Genomic DNA, 12,222 nt, shown 5'->3' with positions numbered 1-12,222 from the left:
GCATCATTGCCCGAATTTGTTGTCTTTTATTATTATTATTATTCAGGCCTCCATGGAGTCGAAAGACTCATCGTGGGAGGTCCTTCCTAAGAAACACAATCTATCATACCACTCCTTAAACTCATTGACCGTTCTCGCTCTCACCACTCCATCAGACAGTGCATTCCACGGTTCAACCACCTTCCACACAAAGAAACTACTCCTCGCCCTCTTGCTCACAGTTTCCTTTCGTAACTTCCAGGGATGGCCTCTTGTCATCACTCCTTCCCGTTGTTCATCCAAGCGAAAGAACTCCCCAGTGTCAACCCTGTAACCACCTCTCAACAGTTTAAAAGTCTCAATCATGTCACCTCTCCTTCTATCCACCAAACTCTGCAGTCCACATCCCCTCAGCTGATCCTCGTAACTATCCTTGTACAGTCCTGAAACCATCTTTGTCATCCATCTTTGTATCCTTTCCACAGTTAATTTATCCCCTTCAAATCCTGGAGACCAAATCTGAGAACAATAGTCCAAGTGTGGTCTGATCAGAGACTTATACAACTTATATATTGTCTTGTAATATGATATTAATAAGAGACTTATATACTGTCTTATCCTGACAACTTTGACAATTTTTACTCTAAATTTTAGATCCTTATCCACCATCACCCCAAGATCTTTTATTTCCTCCAGCAGTGTATTCCCAACAAGGAATTCTACATCTCATCTGTTTTCCAAATTTTAAAACCTTACATTTCTCAACATTGAGCTGGTATTCCCAGTCTTGTGTCCATTCACTGAGTCTATTCAAGTTTTTTCGTAAGGCTCCAATATCTGTTCTACTCCTCATAGTTTGTCCCAACTTTCCATAGTCTGCAAGTGAATATCCTATTCAAATCTTCTATATCTTGTGGGATGAAGTTTGTCTTTTCCATAGAAACAGTTTTAAATATGAATGCCTTTTCAAAGAAAGTAGTGAAGTCCTTTTACATTGGCTTAATCTGAATCAGAATGATTCTTCTCCTCCATCCCAAAGTTTTGGAGATTCTTGTATTATGTAAATATCAAAAATAGTTTTAATATGATTTATTTTTAATATTAATTTCTAGCACACAGCAACCATTTTTAATTGGTAAACTGATTGTTGTATGTACTTTGTATTCCTGTTCTTTGATTTGAATGTGCTGTTATTTTTACTATGATATATTTGCACTCACAATAAAGTTTATTATTGTGGTTATCGTGTAATTATTGTTTTATATTTATTTACTTTTGTGGTATTTTCTAAAAAAGTCTTGTTGCATTCCATAGTCCTTTTTGATGTACACTGTTATACTCTTGTTTATTGTCTACAAATACTAGATGTAATTCTTTATTAATATAAGACAAATAACACAAACACCCAAGGATAATGATGAATAAAATATTAAATTTTAATGGCCAGATATTTCTACCTGACACTTACAGGTCATCATGAGTGGCATATGGGCCAGTGAAATACTTGGAAGAACAATGAAGATGGATTACTTAAGACAATAGGAACTGCTTGATGCTGGTGTAAATAAAACAACGCAAATGAAACAGCAGATATATTATATTATTTAAAAATAAATTGTGTAATTATTGTTTTATATTTATTTACTTTTGTGGTATTTTCTAAAAAAGTCTTGTTGCATTCCATAGTCCTTTTTGATGTACACTGTTATACTCTTGTTTATTGTCTACAAATACTAGATGTAATTCTTTATTAATATAAGACAAATAACACAAACACCCAAGGATAATGATGAATAAAATATTAAATTTTAATGGCCAGATATTTCTACCTGACACTTACAGGTCATCATGAGTGGCATATGGGCCAGTGAAATACTTGGAAGAACAATGAAGATGGATTACTTAAGACAATAGGAACTGCTTGATGCTGGTGTAAATAAAACAACGCAAATGAAACAGCAGATATATTATATTATTTAAAAATAAATTAAATTAAAAAAAATTAAAATTAAATGAAAAATAAAGGGATAAAAATTATTGATGTGTGATTAAAATGAGACTTTCTTATATCTTTGGTAAGACAAGACAATCATTTCAATTCAAGTTAGGATGAAGGCCAGGACTTCAGTACTCTTTAAACAAAAGTTTGAACTTGTGGGGACACTGATCGAGTAAGTGTGTTTCAGACTAGTGGATATTGTGCCTAGTATCAATTTCATGTTTTGCCAAGCTAGATTTCTCATTAACACTGTGAGATTGGTGTTCTTGTACTCTTTTTTTTTTTTTTTCCTTCACTTAACATCGATAAGTTCGAAGTAGGACAGATGACAGTCAGAAGAAATTTGGTAATGCCAGGTAGCAAAAGAGGAGATCGTTTATCTTTCAAAGATGGGAACCGAGAGGAGAATGGGTTTAAGGAGATAAATGTAGCCACTTAGATTCTGTATATATTTTAAGGATTCTTGAGAATATTTCAGAAATGTATAGGATTGGTAATCTCCATATTGTTTGATGGAGTAGTTGTTTGAAGTAGGATTATAGAAATCACAGACATGTTGTATAGTTTGTTCCAAGAAGCCATTATTTACGCGGGTGGTCTGAAAAGTTCTCAGCCTCGACCGTAGATGACAACACTATCGGCAAGGTTTTTTTTTTTTCTTCAAGTTGGTACATCTGTCATAAGCATCCATGTGAAATTGCAAGTCATTCTATCAAGTAGTTTGTTTTATAAAGCTGTCTAAAGCAAAATTGTTTTCTGTATCCCTTGAAATGGATAGAGTTGAGTATCGTGCAGTTATAAAATTCTTTATAAAAGAAGGTTTAATGCCAAAAGAAATTCATAAAAGTTTATGGGTACTTTTCTCCTTCGTTTTCAACAATTAAGAAATGGGCTGCCGAGTTTAAACATGGCCGTACCAGCCTCGAAGATGATCCACATGAAGGACGTCCAAAAAGTGTAACAACACCAGAAATCATTGATCAAGTGCACGATATGGTATTGGATGACTGGCGAGTCAAAGTGCGTGAAATTGTTGAGACTATAGGCATTTCAAAAGAATGTGTAGGTTATATTTTGTATGAAAAATTGCAAATGAAAAAGCTTTGCGCAAGATGTGTGCCGTGCTTGCTCACAGCAGATCAAAAACACACTCGTGTGAAAATCTGAATAGTGCTTCGAGCATTTTAATAAGAATAAAACTGATTTTGTGCATCGATTTATTACTATGGATGAGACTTGGATTCACCATTACACACCAGAATCAAAACAGTGGACAGAAGTTGAAGTTTTTTTCACTTGGTTAGACTATAAATTATATATTTAGCTTAATCCTTTATCCAAGTGTAAGCAAACAAAGTTTGTGCCTGAAGTATCTTCAGGACTGGGGTAACTCGTGGCAAAGGCGGACTGAGTTCTGATCACTTTCCTTAGTATCCCATAATGCAGAGCACATCTCCTTGCAGACATGTATAATGCTATGCATTATGGGAAGGGTCACTACCCAGACATAGTCTTACCAAGTGAAAAAAACTTCCAACATCTTTCTCTAATTCAGAGTGATTTAATAAGGTGTGCACCTTTTGGCAACTGGCATATGGAAATATGACTTCTGCATCGCTTCAGCCCTGGTATCACCTCTGGGTCTGGCTCCCACTGAAGAAACCTCAATAAAGGTTGAAACCGGTCTGGGTAGTGACCTTTCCCATAATGCTTATCATTATACATGTCCGCAAGATGTGCTTTGCATTATGCGATACTAAGGAAAGTGATCAGAACTCAGTCCACCTTTGCCACGAGTTGCTCCAGTCCTGAAGATACTTTAGACGCTAACTTTGTTTGCTTACACTTGGATAAAGGATTGAACTAAATATATAATTTATAGTGGACAGAAGCTGGTTGTTCAGCGTCAAAGAAGACAAAGTCTGTTCCATCATCAGGAAAGATCATGGCATCGGTGTTTTCAGGTGCTGAAGGCATTTTGTTTATTAATTATCTTGAAAAGGGTAAAACAATAACTGGGAATATTATTCGAATCTTTTAACCAGACCATAAGAAAAAATTCATGAGAAAAGACCCATTTGCAGAAGAAAAAAAATCATCTTTCATCAGGACAATGCACCTGCTCATAAAGGTGTTTTGGCAATGGGAAAATTAAGGGCTCTGCACTATGAATTGTTGGAACATCCACCCTATTCCCCAGATTTGACTCACTCTGTCTTCTATCTTTTTCCCAAACTACAACTCTTCCTCGCTGGTCAGTGTTTTTCTTAGTGGAACGATTTAATATTTGAAATGGTGATGTGTGGCAATGGTATTTTATTTTGAGCAAAAAACCAACATTAGTTCTAAAAGTTGTTACTAGGGCAATACATGCCACTTCAATACTGTAGTGGGTAATTCAAAATGTCACAAAACGTAGAGTATACATGGCATGTTGTGTGATTACACAACAACATGTTCAATATGCTGTCCTCCATTGTCAGAAGTGTGCTAAAATCACAAAATCGCAGGCTTAACCATAGAACATAAAGTTTCACTTGAAATGTTGTGGATATGGCATGTAATGCTGGTCTTGAGGTTCACTAAGTTGCTATGCGTCAATGATAGACAACGTCTTTGAGATGTCCCCACTGCCAAAAGTTGAAGGGGTTCAGATCTGGCAAGCGTGCTGGTCACATACGAAAATGGCAGCTGATGATTCTGTCCTTGGTAAAATGTGTCTGAAGCATCAACTTGACAGGGGTGGCAATGTGAGGTGCGACACCATCCTGAATTTTGGCACTGACGCTGTTGAAGTTTTCAAATCACTTGATTGGCTGAGAGAGATACATATCGCATGCCATTAACAGTGCACATAACAAGATCAGTAGTGCTGAGCTCCTCGAAAAAGAAAGAGTTCGATAATGAATTCCACTGTAAAACCATACCAAACAGTAGTGACCTTTGGGGAATGAAACGCAAGTGAATGATCACTCAAGTTGTAAACAGTCATATGAGAACGCTATGAGGAAGGGACCACAAGGCAAATGATTATGAATAACTTAAGAGACCATTAGAGTTATGGCTTGGAAAGAGGGAGTTAAATTAAAAGGTGATGTGCTCTTGATTGTGCACTGATCAAGTGATATTTAACAGCAGCCATGTCTGAGTGTTTTCCAAAGGTGAAATTGCTAAAAGTAGAAGAAAAATGAATGAATTGAAGAAAATAAGCATGAAATCTGGAAGAAGGAACAGTTTAGATAAAACAAGAAGACAGAGTTAATGTTTAGAGGACATATTTCTTGGCTATCGAAGAACACACTTTATCTCTAAGAAGTAGAGATTATGAAGTTGTTATTCTCTTTATAAAGCCTTAATATGTCTACATCTGAATTACTGTGATCAGATCTGGTCTCCTGGGTTTCTTGGGGATGAGGAAGTGGTGTAGAGGATTCAGAGGCGAGCAACTAAGATAGTGAGTGGTCTGTGAAACATTCCCCCCTTAAGGACAGATTGTGTGTGTGTGTGTGTGTGTGTGTGTGTGTGTGTGTGTGTGTGTGTGTGTGTGTGTGTGTGTGTGTGTGTGTGTGTGTGTGTGTGTGCGCGCGCGCGCGCGCTCGCACTGCAGAAGTTGGTTGATAAGTGAAAAAAAAGGCACTATGAAGAAACATAAGTTACTTAAAGAGTTTCATAGGATTGCAGGTGAAATGTTTCTGCATTTGGCTAGAGGGGGGGGACAGAACCTGAGGTCATCCCTGCAAGTTGAATAAAAGTGTGATTAGTATTGGCTCGAGGATAAAATTTTTACTTGGAGAGTTATGAGGAATGGAATGGGTTGCCTGCAGTGAGTCCTCAGACTCCATGCACGTGCCTATACAATTATTATAAACTTTTACAAAAGGATATAACCCTGCTGGACACGAGTATTGTGGGTGGACTAAGGGTTAGATAATCTGGATATCCTATTGTAGAGATCACACATGGTACTTTTTTTTTTCAAACTACTTCAGTCCTCCAATAAGGCAGGATAGTGGGTCTATACTAGACAATGAGATTGCACATTTAACATTTAATGGCATTTGCAGTTAGCTCAGCTAACCAGACCAGCCATATAATTTAAATTACTTTAAAATGAAATAAAAAAAACATTAATAGTTATTTTATTTTTCTGAACATAGATATTATCTCTGATCAGTATTAAAATGCATAAATCTCAGGATGTTGTCACTAATTATAGATGTTTAGTTCATACTTACATTTTTATTTTTGTGTAAAATATTTAGGCATCTTGGTTATGGACCACAAACCTGAGAAAGGTCAAAAAGTCTTGGTCCTTTGGGAATCCAAGGTGCCACAGGATGTGTTACAAAGTACAGTAAAAGAATTAAGACAACAAGTTGGAGAAGATAGCTTAGTTGCAATGGAAAATATAGAACGGCTAACAATTTGTAAGTATAAATCTTTTTTTTCTTTTATTTCAGTGTTGTTATTATCTGGGCAGTTCTAGAATCTGAAGACTTATCACTTGTAGCCCACACTGATCATTATTCACACAATACCTGTAATTGCTTTCCTGAAATTCATTCATTGACAAAGCATTTCTGATGATTTTGATGCTTAGACATAACCAGATTCATGCTTATAAAAAGCTCTTACTAATATCAGACTTGGTGTTTAACCCAGTCCAAAGAAACTGTCTTAAAATATTTTAGCTTAGGTCAGAACTTATTGCAAGTATACCAAATAAGTAATTAATCAAATATCTGTAGTAATTACATAGATTCATTTAGTAAATGTACGCAACTTGTGTTAACATGTTCATGTCGGGGCGATAGTAGCTCGCTCACCACGAACCTAACCATCTAGAAAAGCAAGCAAAATTACTGGCAATTTCATTCCTGCATTTGTCAGACATAACTTTTCATGATGGTTTCTTGGATTGTAACTAAAAGATGTAAAGAATAGCAAATATAGGGAAGAGAAAGAAGAGGCATGAATAAAAATATTTTCAGTACTGGATTATGAATAATTTACATCTGTGACATGTCTGTTTGTATTATATGTATCTTTGGTGGAGTGAAGAATGCACGTTCCTATAAACTCTAGACTTTCATATTTGCATTTGTGATGGGCATGATTTAAAAAAACAAAACAAAAACTTATGAATAGATGGAAAGGAATTTGTTTGCAAAATATAAATCACTAACCAATAAAAAAACAGCAATTGTATACATTGCAAACTATAGGGAGGGGCTTATCCTTTTGGTCCAATAATGTTGATCAGGTAATTTGTGTGGGTGTGACAGGAATATACATGAGTTTACTGAGGAGCAAATCATCTTGTACAATTTATTGTGCTTATGTTTGTTTCTTTCTTTTTTTATATATTTCACTTTGTTTTCAGATAATTCTTTTATTTGCACTTGAATTCATTTAGCATCAGGAACCTGGAGAAATGACTTCTTGGTATGAGACCTAATGCAGAGAGTCAGGGAAACTAGATCATCAAGGAAGTAATAGGAAAAATGTGTGTGAAAGTTCAAGTATGGTGTACAAACATGATGAAGATATGTCTTCGAACATTGTTATATATGTGGCGAAGGGGTGGAAAAATATGCTTTGGGTTTGGACCTTTTAAGTATATCTGGGGAGGAAAAAAGAAAATTATAGAACAAGACCAAATAGATTGCATATCTAATTATAAAAATAGGCTAGGTGGTACTTTATTATGTCTTTACACAAATTTCAGGAGCAACAGAAACAAAGAGGTTGAGTTCGTTGCCTTATTGAATACGATGTGGCCTAAGATTGTTGGTATTAGTGGAACCTGGCTATCAGAATCAAATATGGTAAGTGGGATTGAGTGTAATGGATATACTATTTTTAGGAATGACAGAAGAGAGAGAGAGAGAGAGGTAGAGTACTACTAATGATATCAGATGACTTAACTCCAGTTAGGGAAGGAACACAAGAAAACAATGGTAACAATGTCCCATGTAGTGGTGAGTTTGAGTCTATCTGGTGTGAAGTGGAAGTTAACAGAATGAAATATATGGTGGGTGTTGCTATAGACCTGGAAGCTCAGTTGCAGGGGACAACGAAATGCATCGCCAATTTAGCCTTATGGGTACCAAATGGGTGATCATCATGGGTGTCTTTAATTTTCCAAACATTGATTTGGTAGAAGAAAAATCTCATGATAAGAAAGACAACGACTTTGGTTAACAGAAGAAAGAGGGGTAATACGATAGAAGTTTATAAACTTTTGAATGGGTGTTATAGGATATCATCTGATGAAATTTTTCATTATGTGGGAGATGGGGAGAGAACACTGGGGCATCCATGGAAGTTGTTTGTTCACAATCAAGAAAGGGGGTAAGAGATAGGTTTTTCTCCCAGAGAGCACTGAGTGAGTGGAATAGTTTGCCTTTAGAGGTAGTGAGTTCATCTAGTGTGAATGAATTTAAGGGAAGGAATGACAGCTGGTTTGGGTGATTTATAGCCTCCCTTGATGATTCCTTGACTCCCTGGAGGTCTCAGATAATAATAATAATTTACCAATCAGTGTTTTTTAAGGTACAGAGTCATTTGCAGTCTGTAATATATTTGTCAACAAATAGTGCAATTAGAGATAAATGAGATAAAATGGTACTACCTAATGAAACTTATGTCCTCTCCCATAGAAACTATGCTCTCTAGACTCTAAGCAAAACCATTTGTTGTGCTGCCGAACACAGTATATCTAGATAAAAACAATTCTCCTAACATTTGTCCAAATTTTCAATTACATGAAATAAGTGTTTGTTCATTTGTATTTGAAATTTTCGTACTTCAGGCTCAAACTTTGTTTGTTAACACTTGGATAAAGGATAAAACCCAATATATAATTAGTAGCATAGCCAAGTAAAAAAACATCCATAAAAATGCCTCTTTAACTTCCTCATTCAACTATAGAGTTCTGATTTTTCAAGCCTTGCAAAAAAAGTTAATGGTATGCTTTCTGGGAATCAGGTCAGTGTTTTTTTTTAGGCTGCCACTGAATTTCCAACATTTAGTTCTGTCTTTGAACTCTCAGATTTTTCCTGAATAATATTTGTATATTTGATCTACAGTTTACCTCTGAAAGCTGCTTGACTTTATTTTTAAGACTTTATTACATATTTTACTTTCAGTATAATATTCCATTTCATTCTGCTCAAAACTATACCTTTGTGTCCTGAACCAGCATAGAAGATAAGTTAAACATAATACAAATTTAAATATGCAAATTATTTATTTATTAAGATAAAATTTTTTAAGGTACAGAGTCATTTGCAGTCTGTAATATATTTGTCAACAAATAGTGCAATTAGAGACAAATGAGATAAAATGGCACTACCTAATGAAACCTATGTCCTCTCCCAAAGAAACTATGCTCTCTAGACTCTAAGCAAGGGGTGCTTAAGGGTCAAGGGGGTGCTTAAGGATCAAAGCTGTATAACTGAGAGGAGACCTCCACATAGCCTTTAAAGGAATGCGGAGAACCGACCAGGGCTTCTGACATAATGTCCAATCATCACCTTCTCGTGGTGCACCCTGTCATTATCTACCTGGATACTGAACGAACGAGGATGGGCTGGCAATTTGGGATTTAGCCGACCAAATTGTATTCTTATTGGTTAAACCAAAATAAAAAAATGATTGTACAACATGACAAAATTTCATGCCGGCTGGGGCATCGCCCGGTTAAACAAGGCCCCCGTTGTTTTCACCAGGGAACCAGGGTGAACAGCGAAAAGTCAGCTACTGGAAGAAATCTGAAAACAAACCCCAACTCAACATCACCAGAGTTAAAGATCGGTACTATCAATGTAAGAAGCCTGAATGGCAAAGAAATGGAGCTAGCTGAGGAATTAGATAAGTACCAGATCGACATAATAGGGGTGACTGAAACAAAAAAGACCAAAACTGGTGAGATCTTTCTGAGCAATAAATACAAAATGTTATATTCAGGCAATGACAATCAAGGAAAAGAAGGGGTAGCCATAGTATTCAACACAAAATACGAGGCTAATCTTCTTGAATGGTAGTCAGTCTCAAGTAGAGTAATGTGGGCAAATATGAGAATGGGGAACTGGACAATGAGACTTATTTGTGCCTATGGTCCCACAGAAGGTTCTACTAAGGTAGAAGTGGAGGAATTTTTTGAGGCTTTAGAAAAAGCAACTGACACAATGAAAAAGGAAAAGTTGGTCCTTGTTGGGGATCTAAATAGCAGAGTAAGAAATGATTGTGAGACATACAAAAATATTTTGGGAAAATTTGGAGAAAAGAGCAAAGCTAATAATAATGGCAAATATCTGTTGGATTTCTGCTCAGGACATGGACTGGTTATTACTAACACCATGTTCCAACATAAAAATGTGCACAAATTGACATGGAGAGAAGAGGCTAGGAATAAGAAAAGTCTCATTGACTATGTTATTGTTGATAGTGATGTTTTCTCCCTGGTGTGTTTAGAGTATGTGATAGTGCGTTAACATGTTTTAAAGGTTATTTTTGTTAGTTTCATTCACAGAATTCACATATAGATTAGATCAATATGTAATTATTAATGCAAAGTAACGAAATACAGTATAAATAGTATGAGAAAATAGAAAAATAAAAAAAAAGCTTAATTTGGCTGTTTGACCTTTTTTATGAAATTATCAAGAAATAACAAATCAAGAAAGCATACCATCTAGATCAATTTTGGAGCATTTATGTTCTCTTTTTTTTCACTTCTGTTCCTTTTCTAGTCATGATTGTATTTTACCACAGTGCACACAAACACTAAAAATATAGCATTCAAATAATAAAAATATACCATACCAAAAGTCTAAAAAAAAAAAAAAAAAAAAAAAAAGTATGTAGCACCAAATCATTAAAAATATGGCATGTGCATATTCAAAGTGAGACTTAGGAAAACATGCACACACATCTCATGTGCTGTCTGCCTTGCTGAAAATTGCTGCTAGATGGCATATAGATAATGTGGGTTGGTTAAGTGAAATATTTATAAATCACCATTTTCTTAGCCTGTTCAGCATAATTTGTCCAAAATCCAAATTTATGCAAGTTGGTATCACGTGGTACATCTGGGGGACAAAGGAATTGCCTCGAGATCGAGCCAATACCAAAGTATCAGATTGTCTGAGATCAACCCCTCATAAAACACTAAGAAATTTATATTTCGCTGCGCCACTTAGCTCTTTTAGATTAAACAATATTGTCAATCAAGAGGTGATCTCAAGACAGTACTTAAGTGATACCATGTAATTATGCAGACGTGGCCAAAATCTATTCTTATTCTAGTCTCCCGCCTAGGTTCCTAGTACTTTTTTATAAGCAGTGCATCAGATTCCAGAAATCACAGATAGTCTTAGTTGGGTACAAAAGCAAGGTTTATTAGATATCATAAATGTGTACATACAATACAATAAGCTTAATTCCCACCTTAAGGGAGTTCCTGACAGTCAGGATAGAATTAGAACAATACAATAATATAAGTTTACTCAAACTGATTAAACTGCAAATCTCTGAAGTAAGATTTCTTATATTTTCCCTTAAATACCTTAATCATGCATGATTATCACAATAACTCTCTAAATTTTTTTAGTAGTTCAATCAAACCACACAAGATAGCATTTATATCTTTTTCCATCCCTTCATTAATAGCAATTCCTTACTTTAAACATATTCTTAACCTCCTAGAACATATTATACAACTCTATCACAACAGGAGAGAGTATGATTTTCAGGTAACCCTCTCTAGATCACTTCAGTTCACTCCTAATTAATATCATTAATGTTCCTTCCTCTGTTTTTACAACGTGGCACAAATCTTTCATTCACAATCAGCAAAATACAAATAAAGTCTACTTATCTGTCCTTGGTTCTGCATCGCGTCAAAGGTCTATCGGAATCTGCCTCTCCCTAGACGAAATGTCCATGTGCTCCAATCTGGCTTTCTATGGACGGCCGGGCTTATTTCTTCCGCGGAGATACTATGTCTAGTTCCTGCCACTGCCTCTATCGAAACCCTCCGGAATGGAGGCACTGCCACCCTTCACCTGCCCACGACACCGTGAGACAAACACCAGGGAATCCAGGAACAAAAAGCCTCTTTTCAGGGGTGCTAGACCCTTATATTTTTACCTTTCTTTCTCTGCGATTCTCGCATTCCACGATGTCCACCCAATGCACTCACCTGGGCTCACGTCACGGCGTCCAGCTTTCTCCGCTAT

General features: G+C 36.0%; 1 protein-coding gene across 3 annotated transcripts in view; it reads left to right on the top strand.

Moving 5' to 3' along the window:
* Window positions 1-12,222, top strand: part of CIAPIN1 (cytokine induced apoptosis inhibitor 1) — a 139,539-nt gene that overhangs the window by 18,064 nt on the left and 109,253 nt on the right. For all 3 annotated transcript variants that reach the window (XM_090398154.1, XM_090398156.1, XM_090398155.1), the window contains exon 2: window positions 6,241-6,405. In XM_090398154.1, the coding sequence (XP_090254280.1) occupies window positions 6,252-6,405 (154 nt within the window). In that variant the 5' untranslated portion in view covers window positions 6,241-6,251. The remainder of the gene's footprint in view (window positions 1-6,240; window positions 6,406-12,222) is intronic.

This window comes from Typopeltis vanoorti, chromosome 9, assembly GCF_054136105.1.
Source record: "Typopeltis vanoorti isolate ZY-2024b chromosome 9, IOZ_Tvanoo_1.0, whole genome shotgun sequence".
NCBI classification, from domain to species: Eukaryota; Metazoa; Arthropoda; class Arachnida; order Uropygi; family Thelyphonidae; genus Typopeltis; species Typopeltis vanoorti.
This window is presented reverse-complemented; position numbering and strand designations above follow the sequence as displayed.